Source organism: Tripterygium wilfordii, chromosome 14 (genome assembly GCF_013401445.1).
Source record: "Tripterygium wilfordii isolate XIE 37 chromosome 14, ASM1340144v1, whole genome shotgun sequence".
Lineage (NCBI taxonomy): Eukaryota > Viridiplantae > Streptophyta > Magnoliopsida > Celastrales > Celastraceae > Tripterygium > Tripterygium wilfordii.
The window spans coordinates 136,484-161,140 of NC_052245.1; the positions used below are offsets into that span (position 1 = coordinate 136,484).

At 37.3% G+C, this 24,657-nt stretch overlaps 3 protein-coding genes and 1 pseudogene across 4 annotated transcripts; 3 read left to right on the forward strand and 1 right to left on the reverse strand.

The window, feature by feature from the left end:
* Positions 1–15: 15 nt before the first annotated feature.
* On the forward strand, positions 16–6,765 carry LOC120014292. Of its 2 annotated transcripts, none has more exons than XM_038866208.1 (15): positions 16–203; positions 286–373; positions 566–694; positions 1,095–1,192; positions 1,326–1,409; positions 1,572–1,708; positions 1,888–1,960; positions 2,090–2,135; positions 2,254–2,363; positions 2,665–2,772; positions 2,882–2,941; positions 3,640–3,701; positions 4,244–4,556; positions 5,545–6,265; positions 6,359–6,765. In XM_038866208.1, exons 1-14 carry the CDS (start codon positions 132–134, stop codon positions 6,193–6,195), a joined length of 2,031 nt encoding a protein of 676 aa, XP_038722136.1. In that variant the 5' UTR covers positions 16–131; the 3' UTR covers positions 6,196–6,265; positions 6,359–6,765. The 2 variants fall into 2 exon arrangements, with proteins under 2 accessions (XP_038722136.1, XP_038722137.1); XM_038866209.1 differs by having other exon boundaries at positions 581–694.
* A 771-nt stretch (positions 6,766–7,536) lies between these two features.
* LOC120014733 lies at positions 7,537–10,553 on the forward strand (annotated as a pseudogene).
* Positions 10,554–12,219: 1,666 nt separating this feature from the next.
* LOC120014445 (phosphoserine aminotransferase 2, chloroplastic-like) lies at positions 12,220–13,635 on the forward strand. Its single transcript, XM_038866400.1, has one exon. It carries the CDS (start codon positions 12,333–12,335, stop codon positions 13,431–13,433), a length of 1,101 nt encoding a protein of 366 aa, XP_038722328.1. The 5' UTR covers positions 12,220–12,332; the 3' UTR covers positions 13,434–13,635.
* A 557-nt stretch (positions 13,636–14,192) lies between these two features.
* LOC120015272 (protein GRIP) lies at positions 14,193–24,364 on the reverse strand. The gene is made up of 22 exons (XM_038867620.1): positions 24,113–24,364; positions 22,943–23,425; positions 22,443–22,558; positions 21,415–21,584; positions 20,816–20,909; positions 19,964–20,050; positions 19,778–19,858; positions 19,316–19,441; positions 18,634–18,742; positions 18,473–18,552; positions 18,196–18,324; positions 17,996–18,096; positions 16,997–17,130; positions 16,791–16,888; positions 16,586–16,705; positions 16,441–16,468; positions 16,239–16,303; positions 15,783–15,854; positions 15,670–15,717; positions 15,458–15,563; positions 15,245–15,303; positions 14,193–14,699 (listed from the first exon to the last, which is right to left on the reverse strand). Exons 2-22 carry the CDS (start codon positions 23,406–23,408, stop codon positions 14,598–14,600), a joined length of 2,391 nt encoding a protein of 796 aa, XP_038723548.1. The 5' UTR covers positions 23,409–23,425; positions 24,113–24,364; the 3' UTR covers positions 14,193–14,597.
* Between the last annotated feature and the right edge of the window lie 293 nt (positions 24,365–24,657).

Below are 24,657 nucleotides of genomic sequence, written 5' to 3' on the forward strand. Positions count from 1 at the left end.
TTTAATTGAAGGAGACGAATTGTTGCTGTGCCGTGAAACTACAGTAATTGTGAGGGCAAACTGCAAAGTGCGTGAAGGCGGTAAGTTCGCAAAACAGAAGGGCGACGCAGCGCCATGCTTTTCGTGCTCTAATGGCCAGACTCGTGAGGACCAAAAGCAGCACCGATTGGCTATCTCGACTCAAATCCCTGACCAAGATTCAGGTCTTTTCCTCTCTCAACCAATTCGCCTCTCTCTAGCAATTCGTCGAACGCTTGCTCACCTTCTTTACTTGAAACATTTCAGGGGCAGAGGTTTTGTCACACCCAGCCCGAAGGAGAGTTGCAAGCTCCATCAAACTCCGAAATGGATTCCGAGTCCGTGGCTAATAAAGGTAAGGCATTCGTTGCATTACTTCTTAACGAAGAGGGAATAAAAGAAACCACCCATGGGTGGTAGTTTTTGCTTCTAGTGCCGGTGTCGCTTGTTGGAGCACATGGATGGTTGGCTTTAGGGTAACTTGTTTGGTTGATTTTGTATTTGTTGTTGCTTTATTCTGTATGGTGACTTGGAATGTCGGTGTTAGCGATGGCTGATGCAGGCCACATTGTTGATACATCAAAATGGCAAACGTTCAAGGCCAGTAGGTTTGGCATAACCCATTCAAGGATTCCACTACATCCTTTGTTCGTCTTGAGAATTCTTTTGAAAGAAGGTAACCTTTTGAGCATCACTGGTGCACATGCAATTTTTCGTTAATGGCTTGATTTATTTTGAGCTTGAATGCTGTGCGCCATCTGTTTAAACTATGTCATTTCCTGCTATAGTACTGTTGAGAATCCATATTCAAGGGAAATGCAATGCCTAAAAGGTGTGTGCTGAATTTTGTGGTTTTTGAGACCAACTATGTCTATGTGTTGTTCAAGAACTATTATTCTGGTTCCAAGCAGGCCTCAACACCGAGACATTGTCTCATGATGGGGATCCATTTGTTGGTGTGCTCTAGTCATTCTTAGTCAAGTGTTACATAGCGTCTCCCTATCATATTCATCTTGGTTTTCATAAATGATAGTTTTATAAGTATGCAGATGTCCCCTCTTGCTCACAATATGCAGGATTTGACTCCTACTTAGTAGGTGGATGTGTGAGGGATTTACTTTTGAAGAAAACACCTAAAGATTTTGACATTATCACCACGGCAGGACTGAAAAAGGTTCAGTGTTGATCTGTTTCATTTTTCTTTATTTTATCATTTTATGGACCCCATAAGTTATGCGAGTAACAAAATGCACTCGTGACAAGGTTTATTAACCTTTGTGTGAATTTTTTTTAATGATTTATTACAGGTTAAGAGGCTCTTTAATCGTGCCATGATTGTTGGTCAACGATTTCCTATATGCATCGTGCCTTACAAAGGTTCTGCAGTTGAGGTAAGCTGGCAATTCGTAGTAAATACTTACAGTTGTTTGATTTATGTTGTATCAGATTCACTCAGTTTTTGGGTGGATATTCCGCAGTCTGAAATCTGGTGCAGCGGTGCCCCTTATTTGATATTTAGTTATGATACATTGATACGTGCGCATATATCACAGGTTTCTAGTTTTGAGACTGTGGCACTGCATGCTGAGGGCAAGGAGAAGTTTGTCCTGCCGCAGATACCAAGTGGCTGCAACAATAAAGACATTCTCTGCTGGAGAAATAGCATGCAACGGGACTTCACAATTAACGGGTCTGATTATCCTTTTCCTTCTAATTCTCATCGTAGGGCAGCTGGATGGGTGATATTGCAATACAGCAATAGTCTCAAAGTCTAAATCTTTCTTAAGTGATATTGCAATCCAAATGTCGTAAGTTTGTTCTGATTCCTTCTAACTTGTGAAATATTGTGTTTTGAAATTGTGGAAGCAGTTTGTTCTTTGACCCTTTTGCGGATAAAATATATGATTATGTTGATGGACTGGCAGACCTAAATTCTTTGCAGGTGACTTCTCTGTCATTTTCTTATAATTATAAGCCACTCAGTTTCTCCTTCATGCGTATTTTACAAGTGTTGTATGTTTTTTCTTTTTAAAATTTTTGAATCTTTTTTTTTCTTGGCGACTGGTCTCAGCTACGAACACTAGTCCCTGCTAAGTTGTCATTTGAAGAGGACTGTGGTATGTGCTTATGTGTTTTATGTATACAACCTATTCAGATTTTAAAATTTGATCCAGTGTTGAATAAGGTATAAAGCTAAATCTGACCAAACTACAATATCTGAACACTGCCTTACAGCAAGAATCTTACGTGGCATAAGAATTGCTGCTCGTCTAGGCTTGTCATTGTCAAAGGATACTGCGACTGCAATACGCAACCTTTCATCTTCTGTTGGAATGCTGGCCAAGGTACTAGTTAAGACCTCAGTGAAAATTTTGCTGCTAAAAAGGAAGGGAAAAAAAGAGCTTAATGAAAATTCCTTGCTAATATATATACCCTTTCTCGTTCTTTCATGTGTTTTGAGGTTTTTGTTGTTTTTGGGCTCTGTAAGTATATGTGATTCCCATCTTGCTGCTTTTCCTTTTTGACAACCTGGAAGATTCCTAAAAGAAGCTTCTATATCTACACCCATGGTTGTTCAGATGAATCTAATATAATATTATCAACTTCTTCATAATCTTTACCAAATTGATGTTTGAATTTATCCAGTCCAGGATAATGTTGGAACTGAACTACATGCTTTCTTATGGTGCTGCTGAGCCTTCTATTTGTTTGCTTCGGAGGTTCAAACTGCTTGAAATTTTCCTTCCATTTCATGTTTGTGCTTCTTCCACTATCCAATTTTTTCTGACATTATTAATTTATTATTTATCTATGTTCTTAGTCATTGGTCAACCTTATATTGAATTTGCTATTCTTGCTGCAGGCAGCATGTCTTAATCAACAGACAAGTGAAAAATATACAGCAAGTTCTCTCATGCTGATGGTAAGGTTTATTTACAGGATGAAAAGAAGCATGAGAAGCACGCTCTTAATCTTGTTACTCTTAAAGACTATAAGGATGCTTTTAGGATATTGTTCTCTAGTAATGCATTGCGAATTTCTCAAACTGTTCAGCTTTAGATTTATGTAGAATCGGCGAGTAAGTGTGAAATGATGGATTTTATCCGGAGATGTTTGAGACAGATTTTATATTTGAAGAGCTATGGTTGGTTATTCTTATTAAGGGAGCGGAGGAAGAGTAGTAGTGCTTGTAAAAAAAAAAAACTGATCTTTTGTCAATAAAAAAGTGCTGAGTGGGTTTTATTTTCCTCTATCTTGCCTATTATATGGTTTTCTCTAGACTCTCTACCATCTCAATCGCTAGTTATAATGCATCATGAAACGCTATGGGTTAAATTGTAGTTCAGTTTGCATTAAAAAAGCTGGAGAACAATTGGGGGATGACATATTCCCCGAGGATTCCAGCAAATTGGGGATGGGGTATAGAGAGAGTGAACTGAACCTCGTGGCTTTTTAGAAGTTTCCAGTAAAGCATTTTCATTATGGTAGATTTTCCCCTTCGATATCTTTATCGTGTGGATGTAATCTCGTATATTTTATTTGTTTTGAATCTCATTCAGGTTCTGCGATGCTTTAGAATGGGCTTAATTTCTGAATTCTTCTTTCCTCTTTTCTGTACAGAAATTATTCTTCAATCTGGATAAATTGGTTACATGTGACCGACCTTGCGATTGCCGCCTGTGGTGAGCCTTCTCATTTTTCTTTCTTTATTATCATTTTTTAACGTTAGGATGACATCGGCATCCACCACTAGTTAAGTTACACTTTTTTAATGCCTGTGTTACTTTTAACATTGATTCCTTTTAAGGTAAGAATGTCACCCTTGTTCCTGCTTCATCGCTTTTCCTTGTGCTTTATACATCACACATCCAATCATTTCATAGGTCATTTATTAATTAGCTTGACTGCATGTTCTTGAATAAATTGGAGTACTCGACTATTAAATCAGATAATTCTGTGCACACGCACACGTACACAAGTACTAGTGGATGAGCTGAAGCAGCCATAGCTAGGCAGGGTGAGGAGCTATACTGACTTAATGACTTTAAATTTTCACACTTATACACTCCTTTTGCGCTTATGCACATTCACAGAATGATAGTCTAGAATATGCTGGGTTTGTTTGGTGGTATATGAAGACATGACATCCATGTTCGCAATATTTGTAATCTGTAGTTCCTCTGTTTGAAATAGAGCTCCTAAACATACCTCTTGATTTTAACAGGGTTGGACTATTGGCTTTTCACCTAGCATTGGTGATTAATCCGCAAAATTCTTTTGTAATCTGGGTTTTTGCTTCTGTTTTGTATCATGGGAAGTGGAAGGATGGTATTAAATTTGCAAGAGAGCATGGGGTCCAGCCAGTCAAATTTGTACCTGAGATCTCAGGGTATTCAGAAATCCAATCAGATGAAGAACTTGCTATAAGAGTTAGTGAGGTAGCATCTTTAGTGCAAGGTTCTGTAGATGCATTGACTGACTCAGACAGGCTTCTCGAATTAATGACGAGATATCCTAATTTCCAAGGCCCTGGTTTGGTAAGTGCTGATGTGCAATGTTTCTTACAATTCTTCAGATAATCACTTAACTTTTTAAGTTAGTATTGAATTTGCTAGAATTTTTTTTCCCACTTATTCAAGGTCATCACAACCTGTCGTTTTCCTTGTGCCCGTATGTTTTAGTCGGTCATCTTTGTTTGCCATCCTAGGACAATAAAGCATATTATATACTTATCATAACAGGAACTAATAATTGCAATTTCTGGTCACATTCTCTCAGCTCGAGTCTTAGGATGTTCGAAAACTTATCCATTCTCAGTTGTATCATGCAGTTATATGTCTAACTTGGTTTTTCGAGAGCCACTATCATATTCTTGCTATTTCTGAGTCACTTGTCATCTCGTGCATGTCGAGATTACAATATTCTGTCACATCTGGCTGGTTTTATTTCCAAAACTTCACAAGAATAGGTGTGCCTCTATTTGTGCTCATATTATTTTTGACGTGAAAATGAAACTTCATTACTTTTTGGACTGACCATATGAATGAAGTTGTCCTGCCCTCTATTGAGTTGGAATATAGACTCGTACTTTGCCCTCACCCTTCTGGTTCATCAGGATAACAAGTTAGGGTCAGTTAAAATGAAGTAGCTCTGTTATTGCCTCCTGTTGCAAATATATATTATACATTACATGCTATGTAAAAGTATGCAATCATTGCTAAGATGAACCAGATGAAGGGGCAACCTTGACATTTCTTAACCAATGGCTCAATCTTGATCCTAAATTGTTTATTTATGTGATGTATTTTTCCAATTATGATGGATCAAGGAATGGTAGTTGATGCTTTTATACTGCCATGCTGGAGAAATTCCAGAGATTGCACCAATAATTGGCTTTTGACATTGTTGCTCATCAAAGAAATATATATGCTATGCAGGACATTTTTCCTATTGTTTCTAAGTTATTCTATTGCATTTATTAGTGTGTATCTGCCCCTTTATGAGTAAAAGCTTGTGGTTCATCAGGTATTTGTACCGAAGAAAATAGCGCTTGCTGTTAGTCAAATTTTTGATGTGCTTGTGGAGGACGTTGAGTCTTACGAAAATGGAAGAGAAAGTTATGCGATTGACTATCACTTTCTTGGGAAGGGAAATCAGTCTGAAATGAGATCTGTTCTTGGCAGAATTGTTTTGGAAACTATGAGTCAGGGGCTCCTTGGACGAGTGAAAGAAGTTGTGGAGGGAGAGAAAAATCACCTGATGTCCAAGGCCATTGAAGAGAATAGTAATTCCAAACTTTCTGATATTGTCAAGAATGAAGTTGGTTCTGGAAAGTGCTATAGACAGCGCCATTTGCCTTTAAATTTTGTACCAAATCAAGAGACAGCAAAGAAACAGAAATTTGCTGGGAAGTGTAGCCCTCTTCCGCCAGAGATTGCTTCAGAGAGGCAGGAAATGATGCTGAAGGAGGAAGAAATACTTTTGACGCGGTGTTTACATGATAAGGCAACTGGGAAGCATAACCAGGATGATAAGGTTGAGGAAAAGAAGTTAGAGAAGAATGATTGTGATCTATTACTAGAAAAGATGATCAGTGAGAAGACTAAGAAACACAAACGAGTTATTGTTAAGGAGAGAAAAAGTGATCCTATGTTACTGTCTTGTCTATTTAGATGATAAAAACTTGTGTTGTAAAATATGTGGCATACAAGGGGCAGTAGAATATCCTAGTTCTAACCACTGATCAGTAAGTACTCTCTTGCATTTTGTGTGTACATGCGTTTCTATTTATATTACATTGTCTAGATGACTAGCTGTTCTTTGTTTTTTTTGGGTGCAGGTATAAGATGAAGTAGTAGAGGCAGGTGCAGTTTCCTAGGTTATTTTCATTGCAAATTGCACCTTATTTTTTATGTTGCATAATTTTTTTTTGATATTTATATATTAAGTGTGACTTTTTTTTGGAAAAAAGAAGCTGGCAAGCATCAGGGGGACTAGTAGAAAGAAGGCAATGAGTGATGAATAATGTGTATTAGAGAAGAGAAGGGTATGGTTAGGACAGGATGTCGGGCTGTATGGTTGGGTAGGAAATTTGCATAGATGTGGGTTTATGAAGGTCACATTCTGTTTAAATTTTATTTATTATTCTTTTGAGTGTAACCGATGAATTCGCCTGGTGCTGTTGGCTGCGGCCTTTTAGAACAATTGGTATTATTTGGTATTTTAGACTTTTTGGCAATTATGTCACGTGGATTAGTCATAAAATTAAAATAGTTTTGGGTTTGAGTTATGATGTTTTTGTTGGCTCTTGCTGGGCCGGGCCTATCATGGGAGCTATGGCAGACAAATCATGTTTTGGTTGCTTCTTCCTGGGCCAGGAAGGCAAGGAATTAGAAAGTAGTTTAGCTCATAAAATGTAATTGGATTCTATGTGGAAGCGAAGCAAAGGGAGTAGTTTATGTTTATAATCAACAATGAATTGAATTTGAGGAGAGGCAATCCAATGATGCTGTGATTGCATTGTTTTCAGAATCCAATAATCACCGTCACCATCACCACCACGACGGCCAAGGTTACAAGGGGCAGTAGTAGTAGTAGTCGTAGAATGACAAATAAGCCCATACCAAAAGAAGATTGGCTGTCGAAGTCAGCGGGGGACCCTACCAAAAATGGGCAAGAGCGTTCGGGAGCGGATCTCCACGTAACATGAGATGAGAGTTGAGACTCACACTCGCTGCCGTTGTTTGCTATTACTCTAGAAGTAGATTTTTAGAACCACCGCCCACCCACCGACCCAAACAAAGCCAATGATGAGCCCAAACTCGAATTAATTCGAAATCAACCGATCACCATCACACCCCCCAATCAATACCCCTCGCATGTGACCGTTGTCTAGGACACAACATGTGGAAAAACTAACATCCAACGGTCATATTTTAGTAGCCGTTGCTTTTTTTTTAAAAAAAGAAAAAAAAGAAAAGTAAAAGCAACCCCAAGTCCCCTTCTGACCTTCTCCTTCCTTTATTATTATTACTCCTCCCACTCTATTATCAGTTTATCACTCCCTCCTCCTAGATTCAGACGGAGTAGATCTAGGCTTCTTCAAAGTTTCACAATTTTCTGGGATTGCCCTTCTCTCCTCGGATGTGCGAAAAATGGTTTTGTCTAATGACACCGACAATCCTACTATCGCCAAACCCACAAATGTTCATCCAGGTTTGCATATATCTACCTTGATAATCAGTTTGATTCCACTAAACTTAATTGAGCTCTTGATGATGTAGATGATGAAACCCAGGATTCTGACCCCCTTTTTCTTTTCTTTTCTTTTTCTTTTTTGAAAATTTTAGGAGGATTAGAGATGGGTAGCAGAAAGTTCGGGCAGGAGGATGGTAGGCAGGCCAGAAGAGCGTTGAGTTTAATTAATCAGAATATAGTGGGTGTACAAGCATACCCTTGCGTTGTTAACAAGAGAGGATTGTCAGATCAGTAAGTTCTCTTGAATTAATGTTCATCATGTATATTTGATCTTTCCCTTTATGGTTGGGTCAAGTGATTCCTATTTGTTTTCTCAACCTTGAAAACATTGAGTCTCTGATGATAAGAAGCAGCTAGATCCAGTCCATCGACCTATTACCCTTTTTTTCCCCCTCAGTTTGCCTTTAATGTTGTTTGGTTGGTTGTAAGACAATGTGGGGAAAGCTAAGAACATTTTTCTAATTTTAACACATGAGATTTGAGATCTCAGTTTCTCAGCAACCAAATTCATATTTATCTTCTCTGAAATTTAATAAATCAAATTCTGATTCGACGTCTTTGATTTTCTGTCACAGGAAGTTCGCAGCACAGTTGGTAAGCAGTCAAAAACCTCTTCCCCAGGTTCGGCTACTCTCTCTCTCTCAGTGAATTTTTTTGATTCGACTCTTGGAGAGTTGATTTCTGACTTTCTGAGGCCACGTTTTTTACAGGAGATCACTAAGAAGCTAAAGACATCAGATCCAAAAACAAATGGGTTTGGAGAATGCATATTTATAGATAATGACGCTCCTAGTACTAACAACAATGACCTTCCAGAGCCAATGTTCTTGGAACAGTCAGAAGAAGAAAGGCCTGACGCAACAATTGATGAGATGGAGGAAGTTGAGATGGAGGATATATTTCAAGAACCAGAACCCATTTTGGATATTGATGGCCGTGATGCCATGAATCCATTGGCAGTTGTGGATTATGTTGAAGATATGTATGCATTCTACAGGAAAATGGAGGTAATTGACTAATTCGGAACTTTTTTTTGTTTAAAACATATTGTACTTTCCTCTTATTGATTTCAGCTGTGAATGTGTATGCTTTTCCTGAAATATTTTCTTTAGATTCATAGAGGTCTTAATTTTTTTTTAAATTCGAACAACATTTTAAACTTAACCCAAGCAAGAATCTTCTTCTCTTAGAACTTTCTTTGCACATTTGATATATTATTTAAATGGTTTCATTTGTATACTATCGCGAAACGAGATTTAAAAATATAAATACTATCAGTTTCAGATTTTCAACAAGGCTTAGTTTGCCATGCTTTTCTTCCTCAAATATGTTTTTGGGATAAATTTATTCATTTGTACTTGCTAAGGAAAGTCATATTTTCACCTCAATTTGTGCAGAGATTCAGCTGTGTCTCACCAGAATATATGGAGCAACAATTTGACATTAATGAGAAGATGAGAGCTATATTGATTGACTGGCTTATTGAGGTACATTGTGATGTGTTTCCCTGTTGAATCTCAATTATATATCTCTGTGTGCGCGCGCTAGATTCTGAACAATCTACTAAATTTGCTTCTTTTTAAATCAACAGGTTCACGACAAGTTCGACCTCATGAATGAGACATTGTTTCTTACCATAAATCTCATTGACAGATTTTTATCCCAGCAATCAGTGGTCAGAAAGAAACTTCAGTTGGTGGGTTTGGTTGCAATGCTCTTAGCTTGCAAATATGAGGAAGTTTCTGTTCCTATAGTGGGAGATTTGATTCATATATCAGATAAAGCTTACACTAGAGAAGAAGTTCTTGAAATGGTGCCTTTTCCTTCTTTGAAAAACTATTCAGAATTTTTTTTAAAAAAAATCATGCATTGAACATAAATTTCTTTCAAAACCTTCAGGAGAAATTGATGCTAAGAACACTGCAATTCAACGTGTCACTGCCAACTCCATTTGTCTTCATGCAAAGATTCCTTAAGGCTGCTGAGTCTGACAAGAAGGTTAGGGAACAGAGAATTTTAATTAAGCATATGATGCGCCTATTATGAGCAATATCTCTCCGTTCTGAGATTGTTTGTTTATATTGTTACCTGAATTTTCAACAGCTAGAGATGCTATCCTCCTTCTTGATCGAGATTGCGCTGGTCGAATACGAAATGCTCAAGTTCCCATTTTCTTTGTTAGCTGCTGCTGCTGTGTATACTGCTCAGTGTACTCTATATGGCTTCAAGCAATGGAGTAGAACCTCTGAGTGGCATAGTAACTACTCAGAAGAACAACTCTTGTGGGTACCTCATATATTTTTACCTTAATTCTCCATACTTATTCATCTCGGTATCTTCTTTTGATGTCTTTTTTATTAAATATTTGTGTGTTGTGTGTTGTGTGTTTGCAGAGAATGTTCAAGATTGATGGTGGGTTTCCACCAAAAGGCATCTACAGGAAGACTCACTGGAGTACATAGAAAATACTGCACATCTAAGTTTGGATATACTGCAAAATGTGAACCAGCAGGTTTCTTGTTAGAGACCCAACTATAACTATACAAGAGAATCTCTACTAACTTCATCTGATTTGGGTTCACAGAATAACATTAGCAACTTGGGTTGCAATTGCAAGTTGATAATTTTTATTCTTGTTAATTGTTTAGGCCTGCTGCAACATTGGTGTTGTTGTATTCATAGGCTTCAACCTTTCAATTTTCTTTAGAAATAAATTCAATGTTCTAATTGATGAACATAATATTCATTGAAGAAGAGAGAATAAAATTTATTCCTCAGATTTGTCTCTTGACTCTCTTCCCTATTAGTGTTTCACAAATTGAATGATTAAACCCAAAACAAAATGTAAACTACAGAAGATTGGGTGGAAGAGTCAAATTAATGTTAATAAGTATGCTTTATTACATAACAATCCCTCTCGCAAAATTCACCCCAATCCTAAGGGTGAAGGCCCCAGGACTTGCACGAGTTTTATCCCTACAAATAGAGGAATGAGAACGTGACATACAAATAGAGGTGCAGGACAGTTGTGATCCCCATTCCATCCAGCTCGTTGTCATCCCTAAATACTAATATCTGGATAAGAGCAAAGGTCAATAAAAGTTGTCATATTTCTTTTTTTACTTCCCAAAACCCATTGTGTGAGTTGTGACGCTTAAATTGGCAACTAAAAATTGCACTTCACCGACCCTAAATGATTAGGATTGTAGCTTGGAGGAGAAGATGAGTTAAACCCAAAACAAAATGTAAACTATAGAAGATTGGGTGGAAGAGTGAAAATTAATGTTAATAAATCCGCTTCATTACATAACAATCGCTCTGCAAAATTAATAGTGGGGCCCACTATTTCAGACCCCACCCCCACTGCTATTACTAATAGGAATGAAAATTCTTACCCGACCCACCTCAATCCTAAGGGTGAAGGCCCCACCCCGACTTGCACGAGTTTTCCCCTATCCGACTTTGGAACGAGGTGGGGACGAGGCAATGAAATTCAACCTGCATGCGAGACGAGGACAAATTTACTTCCCACCAGTCCCATAACCCGCCTTGCAAGTGATCTGTCCGGACTAATAATATTTTAAATTTATATATAAATACACCTAAATTTTCTGGAGTACATTTTATAATTTAGAGACATATTCAAATGTAAAAGCATATATATTAACTTGATTTGTTATTAAAACCTAAGTCAAATCGACCAAAAACAAATTTATTAATTTAAACATATAATTAACTTTATGTTATTAAAACCCTAAACATTAAATTAAATTAATAATCCCCTTAAGTTATTTGAATGTTTATTAGATTATTTTGCATTATACAAGTTGATTTGGTATATTAATGTTATGTTGATTATTGGGACGAGAGCCCGCAGAGTAGGATGATAAAATTATGTCGATGAGCGGGCTGGAATGAGAACGTGACATAAAAATAGAGGTGCAGGGCAGCTGTGATCCCCACTCCATCCGACTAGTTGTCATCCCTAAATACTAATAAAAAATGGGATAAGAGGAAAGGTAAACAAAAGTTGTCGTTTTCTTTTTTTACTTCCCAAAAAATACTAATATCCCTAAATACTAATAAAAAATGGGATAAGAGCAAAGATGAACAAAAATTGTCATCAAAAATACTAATAAAAAATGGGATTAGAGGAAAGATGAACAAAAATTGTCATTTTGTTTTTTTACTTCCCAAAAAATACTAATGTCCCTAAATACTAATAAAAAATGGGATTAGAGCAAAGATCAACAAAAATTGTCATTTTCTTTTTTTACTTCTCAAAACCCATTGTGAGTTGTGATTCTTAAATTGGCAAACTAAAAATTGCACTTTTACCGACCCTGAATAAAACGACGCCGTGTTGGCTATACTATTCACCAACCCCTTGCTACAGAGGATACGGAATATCCAGCGTCCAGGCAGCTTTAAATTGGTACACTACCCATGACTACTGACACTGCCAACTGCCAACCAAACCAAACCAAACCCTGCACTGAGGGCCAACCCTACTCTCGCTCTTTCTAAACTTTCTAGCCCTCTCGAATCCCACAGCCATGGAGGAGACACATCGCGTCTTCAACTTCGCTGCCGGTCCGGCTAATTTGCCCCTAAACGTCCTCAAGAAGGCCCAATCGGAGCTCATCAACTGGCGGGGATCCGGTATGAGCGTGATGGAGATGAGCCACAGAGGGAAGGAATTCAAGTCAATAATTGAGAAGGCCGAAGCTGATCTACGTACCCTTCTCGACATACCTGAGAACTACGCCGTTTTGTTCTTGCAGGGCGGTGGCACTACTCAGTTCGCCATGATCCCTCTGAATCTCTGCAAAGCCGATGACCCGGTTGATTATCTTGTAACCGGGTCGTGGGGGGACAAGGCATTGCAGGAGGCTCAGAAGTACTGTAAGCCAAATGTGATTTGGTCCGGAAAAACAGACAAGTACACAAAGATACCAGATTTTGATACTCTGAATCAGAACCCAGACGCCAAGTATTTGCATATATGCGCCAATGAGACTATTCATGGAGTTGAGTTCATGGACTACCCAACACCCAGAAATGCAACAGGGATCTTGATTGCTGATATGTCCTCAAATTTCTGTTCAAAGCCTGTTGATGTCTCAAAATTTGGGATTATCTATGCAGGGGCTCAGAAGAACGTAGCACCAGCTGGGGTCACAATTGTGATAATCAGGAAGGACTTGATTGGGAATGCGCAAGAGATCACTCCTGTGATGTTGGATTACAAGGTCCAGGCTGATAACAACTCATTGTACAATACTCCTCCTTGTTGGCCAATTTACATTAGTGGATTGGTGTTTGAGGATCTATTGGAGCAAGGAGGACTGGCGGAGATTGAGAAGAAGAACAAGAAGAAAGCTGAGTTGCTATACAATGCCATTGATGAGAGTAAAGGGTTTTACAGGTGCCCTGTGGAGAAGTCTGTGAGGTCATTGATGAATGTGCCATTTACACTGGAGAAGTCTGAATTGGAGGCTGAATTTATCAAGGAAGCTGCTAAGGAGAATATGGTGCAGCTCAAGGGGCATAGGTCAGTTGGAGGGATGAGAGCCTCCATATACAATGCAATGCCTTTGGCTGGTGTTGAAAAGTTGGTTGCTTTCATGAAGGATTTCCAAGCAAGGCATGCTTGATTCATTCAGAATCCTCCTTCATCAAATGGTTTTGGGTATGGTGTTTTCGGCTGGAGTAGAAGTTTTAGAATGGTTGATTCTTGTCTTGCTCTTTCCTTCATTTAGTTCATTGTTTGTGTAAGTTAATAAATTTTGCCAGATTCATGGTGAAAATTGAAATGAATAATAAGGATCGGAAACTCACTTTCTAGGAATTTTGCAACTATTTAATTCTTATGTGGGTGTCTCCAACCATACCATCTGATCATGACAAAATACATCGTTCATTTATTTTAGTATCCTTACTTTTGGCACCAACCCATATGAGGCCAAGCAAAGAGTCTATGATATTGAGCAACTCCCACCAACCCATATGAGGCTGGATTTAGGTCATCCACAATTGCTTACAGCCTACAACTCAGATCGAATTGTGGGGGGAAAAATCAAGCAAATTTTAAAAAATGAAAAAACAAACAAATAGTATCCACAATTGCTTAGAGTTTACGATTCAGATCCAATTGTCCAGAAAAAATCGAGCAAATTTTAAAAAATGAAAAAACAAACAAGTAGTATGATGTGACACACATTCTTAATCATTAAATTCAAATTGTAGACTCTACAATTTTAAATGAATTACAGAACCCACATATCCAGAGCCCACAGTGAATCCACCACCTCACCATGAAAAGTTGAAAACATTATAAAGGATTGATGAGCGTCAAAAAAAAAAAAAAAAAAAAAAAAAAAGAAAAAGAAACCAAAACGACAAGCATCGATTGATTGACTGAATAAGAATACTAATTTTTTTTTTCGCCTCCTGCAAGTATTTAACTATTAAATTATCAGAATTAGAAGATAAATCATAACCAAATAGAGTAGTTAATGAACATCCGTACATATTAGCCCACAACGTCACAACCCAAATAATTCTCTTGCCTACTCATCTCTGAATATGCTTTTCAATGGCCCGCTTCTTTCATCCCATCAGTTCTTCCAGAATGAATAACCAAACAAATCTCGGATGCTCTTCCTCCTCATCTACCTATCATTCTCTATTTATCCGCCGTAATTGTACTTTACAAAGAACAGTTCAATCGAAAAAAAAATTGTTACAAGATCTTATATAACAAAACCTGTAATGACACATTGTTGCGTCAGGTGTCGTAGCCATCCTTTTTTCTGCCATTAGGAAAATGAGAATCTCGAGAAAAGAGATCCTGATGCATTGCTTGCTGGGCTTGGAGGAACATCAGCCAATGCTCGATAAGCTTGTTGACACTTCTGCATCTGCATTTGCAATTTAGATTCAGTAATTAAAACACAAGTGACTGGGGAGGCTAATTAAAGCCAAAATCAAAGCCTCAGGAAATCTTGATACTCAGCGGCATCGCTCCTGTGCATTTGAATTTCTATTATGGAACATGTTAAAACTTGAGAGGCATGGTCGCCAGAGGTATAATGTGGTGAGATGCTATTAGGAACAACTTGTAACACTTCATGCGAGTTGCTTTCATAATGCAGCCATATCAATACAGAAGTCAAAAGGAGAACAGCCCACTGTACAAAGGAACATGTCCTGAAGACAAACAACCTTCCTGTTGTCAGCAGATGAGCCATTTCCTACTTGTCCCTCCAGTTAACTGATGAGTATGCTTTCCAGAAGTCCATTACTCCTTTCCTCTAAGGATAATATCACATGGGCAGGACACATGGAAAACTAGGCCCTTATCTCCAAGCACTAGGCACAATCTAAAACATCATGGTGGCATCAACTTGCCATGGCTAATTTCAGACACCTTAAATGGAGAATTAAACAGAAAGGAGAATATTACCTCCTCTGGGCTAAATTGAAGAAGCATAGCAATTACTGGTAGAAGAGCCTCCACTTCACCTATAAAAAAAGAATTAAAAATTAAGAGGATAGATTAAAACCACCAGAATTCGCAAACATTATGTTCAGATGATACAACAATCAAAGTAAGAGAGTTGAAGAGCATTCTGTTTTCTTTTAATTGCAACAGTCTATTATATTTCCACATAGGTACCTGTTTCAAGAAGCTTCAAGATAACATTTTTAAGATATGTCATATCTACCCCTTCCCTCTTCTGCATTCTTTCCGTATTCCGAAGCTCAGCCTTCAACATAGCTTCCTGCACTCATAACATCCCAGAATTCGTATCAGTCATGAAATAAAAGGAAAAAAAAACCTGACTTATACAGTAGAAGACATTACTGCAATATGCAGTGAATAGGTACCTGTTGACTATGTAGACGATTTTCATGTTCAAGCTCCTCGATTTCCTCCTGAATTGAAATGAATATAAGAAGCTGCAGCATAGAAGCAAAATCTAGAATTGGGCTCAACATACCTGAAGCGCTAAAATGTGCCTCTGTGACTGTACTAGCTCTTCTTCCCGCTGAGCTTGTTGCCTTGCCAAAAGCTGAAATTTTAAAACAAAGATATCAAAAGAACACTTCAACGACTACTTCACCAACATTTCACTTGCAATGCAACACTACGGAAGAAAAACTTTCCTATAGGCAAAAGTACAAGCAGCAATGGTAAACAGCCTCAACTTCAAAGGAGTGGGAAATCGTTACCATCATTGCTACCAATGATGGTAGCAATAAAAAAAAAAGAAAGTAAATTCGGGTTATTTTTAGTTTATATCATCATGTCTTCTCACGTGGCCAAACCTATACCCTGATTCAAAAAGCTCTCTCATCAAGTCATTTTTACTAAACACTTTTGCTTGTACTTCCCCATAATCGACAAACGAACCAATACATGATATGGTAATTCAGGCTACAAATTTAGATTGTACCAGAATCTGTTGGTCTGCAGCAGAGGCGGTAAAGTTTTCAACGTCCTGTTTTTGCATGCCTGACACTGCCAGATCAAAAAAGGAATGGGTTATAAATAGAGCCACTCCCACCCATATTGGAACAATTAGTCACTAAGTTAGAGAAATGTCAACTCCTAACTGAAGTAGATAATAGCAAGTAGTATGAGAAATGTCTGAATACCTGACTCAAAATTGTTATTTTGATCAGCCTGAAATTAACACATTGTCAGGCAATGGATTGCAATACTGAAAAACCACTTTATAAGAAAGATTTGAGCATTAGGCCAGGATTACATATATATGTTCCTCTAAAGAAGAAAGTTTACCAAAGGCCTTGATTGCAGGGATAGTTGAAGACTTTTATTATCATCCAACAGCCTAGAGATTTCTTTATCCTTCTCCTCAATCATTCTATCAGCAAGATCACGAAATGAATCATCCTCTTCCTATGCATAACAAAATTGACTAACCGTTAACACTAGTATTACTGTTATTGAAGCAAAAAAGGACAAAGACAGAAGTTCAAGGTACCTTCAATCTTTTATACTGCAACCTAAGCTCTTCTATTTCTCTTTGTAGTTCTTGCCCAGAGGATGCTTCACTTTCAGCCTTCAATGCCTCACATCTGACTGCAACAACAACAAAAAAGACAACCCAATGAATGAGAATTGTATGATTAAAAAAACACAATAAGGAAAAATGATATAAATAATTATTGCAACAAGCTGGGTTATTACATCGCCACAATTCTTCCACATTTTGGAGGTTCATTTCCCATGCTTCTTTCTCCAACTCATGTTGAGTACCAAGAGAATACAGCTTTGTTTCCGTGCTCTTGATCCGTTCATTGGCAATGTCAAGAGCTACATCTCTGGAAAGAGTAAAGTTTGAGCACGTTGGTTGAGAATAATTAAAAAAATAAATGGAATGATATTATATTGTTTCTAGGAGTAATTAACTCAACAAGCTAGATTTAGATTGAGTTTAAAATTGTATAAAGTTTCTTCTTATTTTAACACGTGTTATAAAATAAGCAGAAACTGGTAAAAATAAGAAAGCAAACTCAGTATTAGGTAGCCCTAATGGGGGCTCCAAAACATCAACATGTTAGTTAAGTTGACCAACAAATGCAATAAACTTTATGCTAGTGCCACTTTTCTTCGCATTCAATGAACTTCTGCACCATGAATATTCTTTTTGTTAAATATATGACTAAAATTATCAAGTGTCAAACAAATTTACAAGTAGTTTCATACTCATAGAAGGGACCCATTCTCTATCTGTGTTGGTTTTAGAGGCTTTAGGTTATGTCAGTTATGTCACTCACAACGCAGCCCTTTATGAGGGAGATATGGCAACTAGACATAACAAAACTAATAAAAAGATACAGTGGCTTCATCCTTCAACCTTTTCCTTGAATGTTTCGAAATAAATGCCACCATTTCAGCTTTTCAAAGTTTCCCTGAACTAAAAGTTAACCTGCATAATGGGAATTTCATCAGCTAGTTGTCTTGGCAATTTACGGCCTTTCAACCTTCGAATTTTCATTCAATTGTTGTAGGAATGCTTGAAACTCTTTCATTGTTTAGAGCCCAGTGAGAGGGTAATTGACTAATTGGCACAATTACATGTTCTTAGCCAAAACAACACCACAACTGTCAAGCAAAGGCCTTCATGATGCAGCTATCCACCTGAATGAAGAAAGCAGTTAATGATAGTATTAACTATCAAATTACCTTTCTGCAAGTTCTTTTTCACAATTAGACAAAGCTTCCCCAAGATCTTGAAGAGTTTTATCTTTCTCTGCTGATGCAAATTCCAACTCCTTTTCAGCCTCCTACAGGACAAATCAATGTTGTCAGCAGAAGGAAATCAGATATCTTTTAATTGTACTAGCTTGACCATCAAATTAACAAGTAAAATTAAAAGAACATACTCTAAGGGCGTCCTCTAGAGCTTTAACTTGTTCAGAGTCCTTGGCTGCAGCTAGCTCTGCATCCTTTTTCTGAAGAAGTGCATGAGCACGAACCTTATATGAAGAAAATTCACTTTCAAGATGCTTGATCTACAGGGAAATTTTTGAAAGAGATGAGCATAGGCACCAGATCTAAATAGATTAGAATTCACAATCTATTTTATGGACGATACAAATGATGTCGTTTTTTTTTCATCTTAATTGAAACCATAAAGAAAGGTGACCGATCATATGTCACCTCCTCTTTGGCGGCCAATAGTTCAGCATCTCTTGTATTTAGAACCTGGGCTTTAACTGATACTTCCAATTCCAGCTGACCTGCAAATACAAAAGATAAAGATTGATTTTCATTCAAGACACAAAGGATGAAAGGGAAAGTTGAAAAGGATGTATATTTACTTCTCATCTTAGCAGCCTCAATTTCAGCACGGATGCAATTACTCTCAGCAATTTCCAATTTTGCTTTGAGTGCTTGTGAGGCAGCTTCCCAGCTATCTTTCTCTTTCTCCTTAATGCATGACACCCATTATGGATTAGAAGAAATAATCTTTTTTTATTGGAAGAGTAGATGAAGGGTAAAAAAATGCAAGTTTTTCTATTTCATTGCAATGGGTAGCCTCCCAAAAGAACAATTAGGGACCAAAAATCTGGCTCTTGTTTCGATGAATGACAAACTAGAAAAGGAGCAACACTGACTATGGCAAGATATAGTGAAACACAATAAAATTAGAACAACAAAACATTGGTCATTGTTACTTGAATAAAAGTTACATGTGCAAATATTGACCTCTTCAAAAGTGCTGACTCGCAGCTGTTGATCAAAAGCACATCCATGTCATATTCAAGACGAGAGCAGTTTCATAATGTGTGTAAAGACAACTGGAGAATAAAATTACTCTCTCTGATTTACTAAGATTTCACGAAATTTACTACGGGAATTCAGCTCAATAGAGTAATAGAGAGAAAGCTGTCGTATTGTGTAAACTAACAAAACTGGCAATTAATCATATAGGAAATAAATGTTCACGTCTTTCAGCTTCTTAATGAAATCAATGAACTCATTTAAGAGTTCGGTTCATACATGCTCGTGCTTTATGTGAGCAAGCTCTCCTTTTACAGCTTCCACAGCAACTCTAAGCCGTGCTGCCTCACCACTTGAACCTGCTTCCACCTCTGCAATCTTCGACTCTTTCTCTGCAACTAGAACCTGGAAAAATATATTCATAAGATCAATTTAAATTCACCGATTGGAAACATCTGCAGCAACCAGCCAGATCTGTCTGATACACGATGTTTTTGAGGTGAAAAACTAACAGGAACAAATTTGTCAAACACATGTACCACTGATCAACTGCTTGATGTTTTCTTCCTTCAATTTTTTTAGAAAAAAAGAAAAGAAAAGAAACTACAAACCTGCAAAACAAAGTTACTATATTGTATGCATACATTAAAACAAATATGCAAAAAGAGTAGCGAAATTTAAATCGTACATTATGTGTACCTATAATCATCAATCAAGAAATCAGATCATCATAAATCTCACCTGCAGCGATGAGATAGTTTCAGTGGCCTTATTCCTGTCAGCCAATGCATCAGCAAGTTGGGCTTCCAAGTTGTCTATATTCTGATGATGAAAACAACTAGATGTAAAGGCCAAGCAATAGCAAAATGATAAACAACCTTTGTCATATTGAAAGAAAACAAATCGCATAGCTGGAAATATATTTACCTTCTGATGTTTAGCAGAGAGCTCAAATAGCGATGCTAGCCTCTTCTCATCCGCAGACTGCAGCAACCCTCGCATGTCTTCCAACATCTAAGACACAATAAAGTGAAATCATTGGCAGAGATTACTGACTGAAACGAGTACTGAAGATATTTAAGATCAAAAAATACAATGAAAGTCCAATGCAAAGATATAAATGGCACTATGTCAAAGAATGCTATCAAAAACATGCAGTTTCAATGTATACTTGCAAAATCAAGGTTATGAAATACAGAAAGCATGAATGATAATATATCAAGTGCTAAAGCTCAGTTGCGAACAATAGAATGCACATTAAGTCAACATAAGCTCCAAAATTCTTCATTTGTTTCCATTATTGGCTAAAAAACATAGGAATGACATGGAAGCCCCCCTCCCCTGCCCCAAGATAACCAAATTTAAAACAAAATCAAATACTTGTATCTACCAAAGTAAGATTCTAGAAAGCAATTTTCCATTAAATTTTGGCAAAGTGCAGTCAAAAACTGGCAGGAAAAAAAAATAAGGCATGAGATGCAGCCCACAATAGAAAACACGCACATTTTAAATTGTAGCCATGAATCAAAAAGAGTACATGAGAGTTGTCAGTCCAAAAAACAATAAAGCTTTAAGAGCATGAAGCCTTCTAGAAAACTTTTGGTTATAGTTCATTATCTTCTCTTATATTCTATGAATTCTGATAATATTATAAACTAAATAGTACATGAGTGTTAGAAAGATCTAGTAGAGCAATTTCTTTTCTTTTTTTTTGAATGAAAAATTTTATTCAAGCACCAAATCTAGTAGAGCAATTTCAGGGTTGAGCAACAATCTTACCTGTTCTTTCTCCAGAATTGTCTGTTGCAACAACTCAAGTTCTTGCTCCTTTGGTCGCAATGAGCGACGCAATTCCTCAATGCTGTCTCGAAGTCTGGATGCCAAAGACATTGTTATAGAAAGAAGACAAAACAAGAAACTGAATCTTATACTGAAACTTTGCCATCTTTACATTTTATCCAATTCATCTATGAAAAATTGAAAATGAGCAGTGAATAAAAGCTTTCAAATAAAAGAAGGCATCCATTCCACATATTATACAATTCAATGACCATAAAACACCAAGAAGGGGCAATCAAGGAACTACAGAAGAGGCCAAGCACAAGGCATCAACTAGATTGTTACAGGACTAGATTGTTACAGGAGCCCGTACACTTGGTATCTCTTTTGTTGAAAACTCACTTGTTTCTCTCCTTCCAAATCACCCACATGATTGTAATAAGAATAGGCAAATCAATGAATAAAAATGAAATCAACAATGAAGTGTTAATCAAATATACATGTGCTCAGATGCACAGAAGCTCACAACTACACTCACAAGACTTCCTTATCAAGCACCACCAATAGATTGTAATATAAAAGGGTAATGATTTCTTTACTTATTGTTTGCACTTCGTAATTGTTGTCTCTCTGCGTCCATTGCTTTTAACGCTTCATTGGCTTGCTGCCGTGTGCGTTCCAGCTCTTGCTGCAATGTCAATTGTTGGGATGACGTTCTATCGGCTGTTTCGCTCACATCACGAAACTTGGCTTCTAGATCATCTTTCTCCTGAAAATGACAATCTCCAAGAAAAATCTGAATTTAGTTTTGATTCGAATGGCTTCCCACACTTTCTTTATAAAAATTCTACAACACAGAAATGGAGTAGAAAGAAAGAGCACAAGTAAATTTCTAGAACAAAACTTTTGCACTTCCCAAGTTAATTTAACACTCTCCAAATAAAGGCAACTAGGCAAGAGCAATAATTTTTTGCTTCAATGAAACTAGAAATGCACGTAATGCTTGGGGGAAAAAGATTGGCTTGCATTACAAACTAAAACAAATGTATGACTAGTATACCTCTGTGTTCATTTCACGTACACAGATTTAGATCTTTCAGTTTTGTTGGCTTTAGTCAATGACAATTTCTAATCAGTGAAAATTTTCCAATGGCCAAAAATATACTCTTGCATAGCAGTACTAAACTACTAATACATTCAGCATCTCATGGGCATTTTAGCTGTGAATAATCAAAGTAGATCCTTCAACTAAAAGTGCAAGTTCCTCTTCTTAATAACAACTGATCAAAGTCAACAATAGTAGATAACTGTGTTTTCAGCCACACAAGTGAGAATAGTTAACTAAACATACACAAATGTTGAAAAATTTTCAGTTTACCAACACAATGGAGTTCCATCCTTAGTGAGCACATACTTCATAAAAGTTCTTTTGACACTGGTCTATGTCTAATAAAAAAGTCATGACCACTCATAAGCACGCAACTAACCTAAAAGTTCAATTGGAACACTGAGTATAGTATCGAATACCAATCCATCTGCACCATAACATCCTGATCTAGGAACAATTATACGCAAGCTGCAATATTATAAGTACAAAACTTAAAAAAGGGATTAACAAAAAAATTACCTTTTGAATCTCCTGTATACGTTGTTTTGCTCGTTTGTGAAGTCTCTGAAATTTGGAATCAAGCTCCACGTATTTCTCCTCACGCTCTTTTATTTCTTGATCCAACTTCTGTTTAGCTACAGAAAGAAATGGCATATGCATTCAGGTACAGCTTAAATATACTAGCAGACACAGTTTCTCGATCAATGTAATTCAACCACCTTGCAACTAAGACACATCATCAACATCAAATCTCCTTCGCAATTCATTCCTGGTAAAAACTACGTTCTCCCTAAAACTAAGACATGTATCCTCATTAATACGTGCATGTGTCTGTGAATCATTAAAATGAAACTATGTTAATTAGTTTCCTATATGCAGAGAGTTTTTAGACGGGAACAATAAAATTGTAAAAAGTAAAATTTGCATGTGTTTTGATACTTTCATGATTAATCATGTTAGGAAGAAAAAATTAAGAAAACTGTGCTGAAATATTTGAGCTATAAAAGATAAAATTTGACCTTCAGCAAGCTTCGTAGACAGGTCTTGGGCTTTGGCATCTGCCTCAGAATATGCCTCTCGAAGATGCCTCAAAGCCTCCTCTGCGGCACCTCGTGTTAGTTTTTCTTCATGAAGTTCTTTTCTTAAACATTCTATTATTTCGTGGAGTTCCCGAACTTCTGCAGATTCACTGTTTTCATGTGCTACTTTTATTTGTAGTTGAGACCCACCACTCTCTAATTGAGAATCTTTGAAGCCCGCAAACTGTGATTTGAAGAATTCATTCTGAAATTTTAGCTCCATAACTGTTTGCAGAAGTTGTTCATGAGTCTCCTCTGACAATAAACGGCTGTCAGTGAACCCATTTTCCTTGGCAAGGTTTCCATTGCTTCCATGGTTCATTTGAAATAATAGATTTTCAGACTTTAGAGGCTCTTCTGCATTACCATCTGGCATTTCACTAACATCAACTATCTCTGTCGACATTGAAGTTCTCCTCAGAACTGCAACCACAAATACTCGTAAAAAACCCAGCAAAAGAACTTAGCTCTAAAACTCAACAGGCAAACACAAGATGGCTTGTCAGACCTCTATTTTGTTTTAAGCCAGCTGCTACCAAAACAGAAATAACAACGCAAATAAACTCATGAACAAGATGGCTTGTCAAACACTGCTAGATCACCATCCCCCACTTTGGTAAGACTCCTTTAGCCCCAGAGAAACCATAAGGAGAAGGATTTTAGGGATCAGAAGCTCATAACTAGTCGAGACAGCAATCATCACTGCATAATTCACTAGCACATTTCTTTCTTCAATACCCAATTAAGTATACTCACGGCCTTTTTCAGATTTTGCTGTGTGATTAGCCCATATTGTATCTGATGTAACGCAGCATGCTCTGCTCAGTATAAATGAGCTTCAATGGCACCACAGGCTCCCTTAATGATACATTAAAGATGAAACTGATATTGACAACTAACAGATGCTAGTAAAATCATGGGATTAAAAAGTCTTTTTAACTCAAGAAATGTTAACAATTCCGACCTGAATCACATCACATACGATTTCAAACACAGTTCTCTTTCGATAGAAGGTCAAGTACATAAGTGCTTTCAAAAACCATCAATGCAAGTAACTCATAGAAGAAATCTATAGATATAATCAGATTACAGAAGAAGTTTTTGAGATACCTTTATATTATCAGAGATTGGAGAAATTCCGGTACGGCTTTGTGGAGATCTATCGAAATTGATGGCAAATTTTTTGTTGGATTTTTCAAAATTTGGGGATTCTTCTCTTACGATGAAACGTGGGATCGCTTCTCAGAGATGGGATCTCACGCGAGTCTAGCGCGCGAGGAGGAAACCGAAAAGACAACGATGTCGTTTCGGCCCCTCACCAGTCCCCACTCCCCAGTGCGTAAGCTGGAATTAGGAATAAGCTTCTTTGGAAATTGGAATGCTATGCTGACATATGAGCCACGAAGAGATCGTCATTATACGAAGAGTCGTAAATACTTCTATTTTGACAAGGGTGCAGTAGTAATTTTGCTTCATGGGCCTAGTAAAGTTCCATCATCGGCCCATCATAATTGTCTGAAATCCAATCCATATCCATTGCAACAGTGGTAGGAAGTAGGAACAAGAAGACATAGAAGAAGAAGATGAAAACTATAATCTAATTGATCTTTATTCAAGCTGCATATGACAACAAGGTCTGTGAAATCATATTAGTT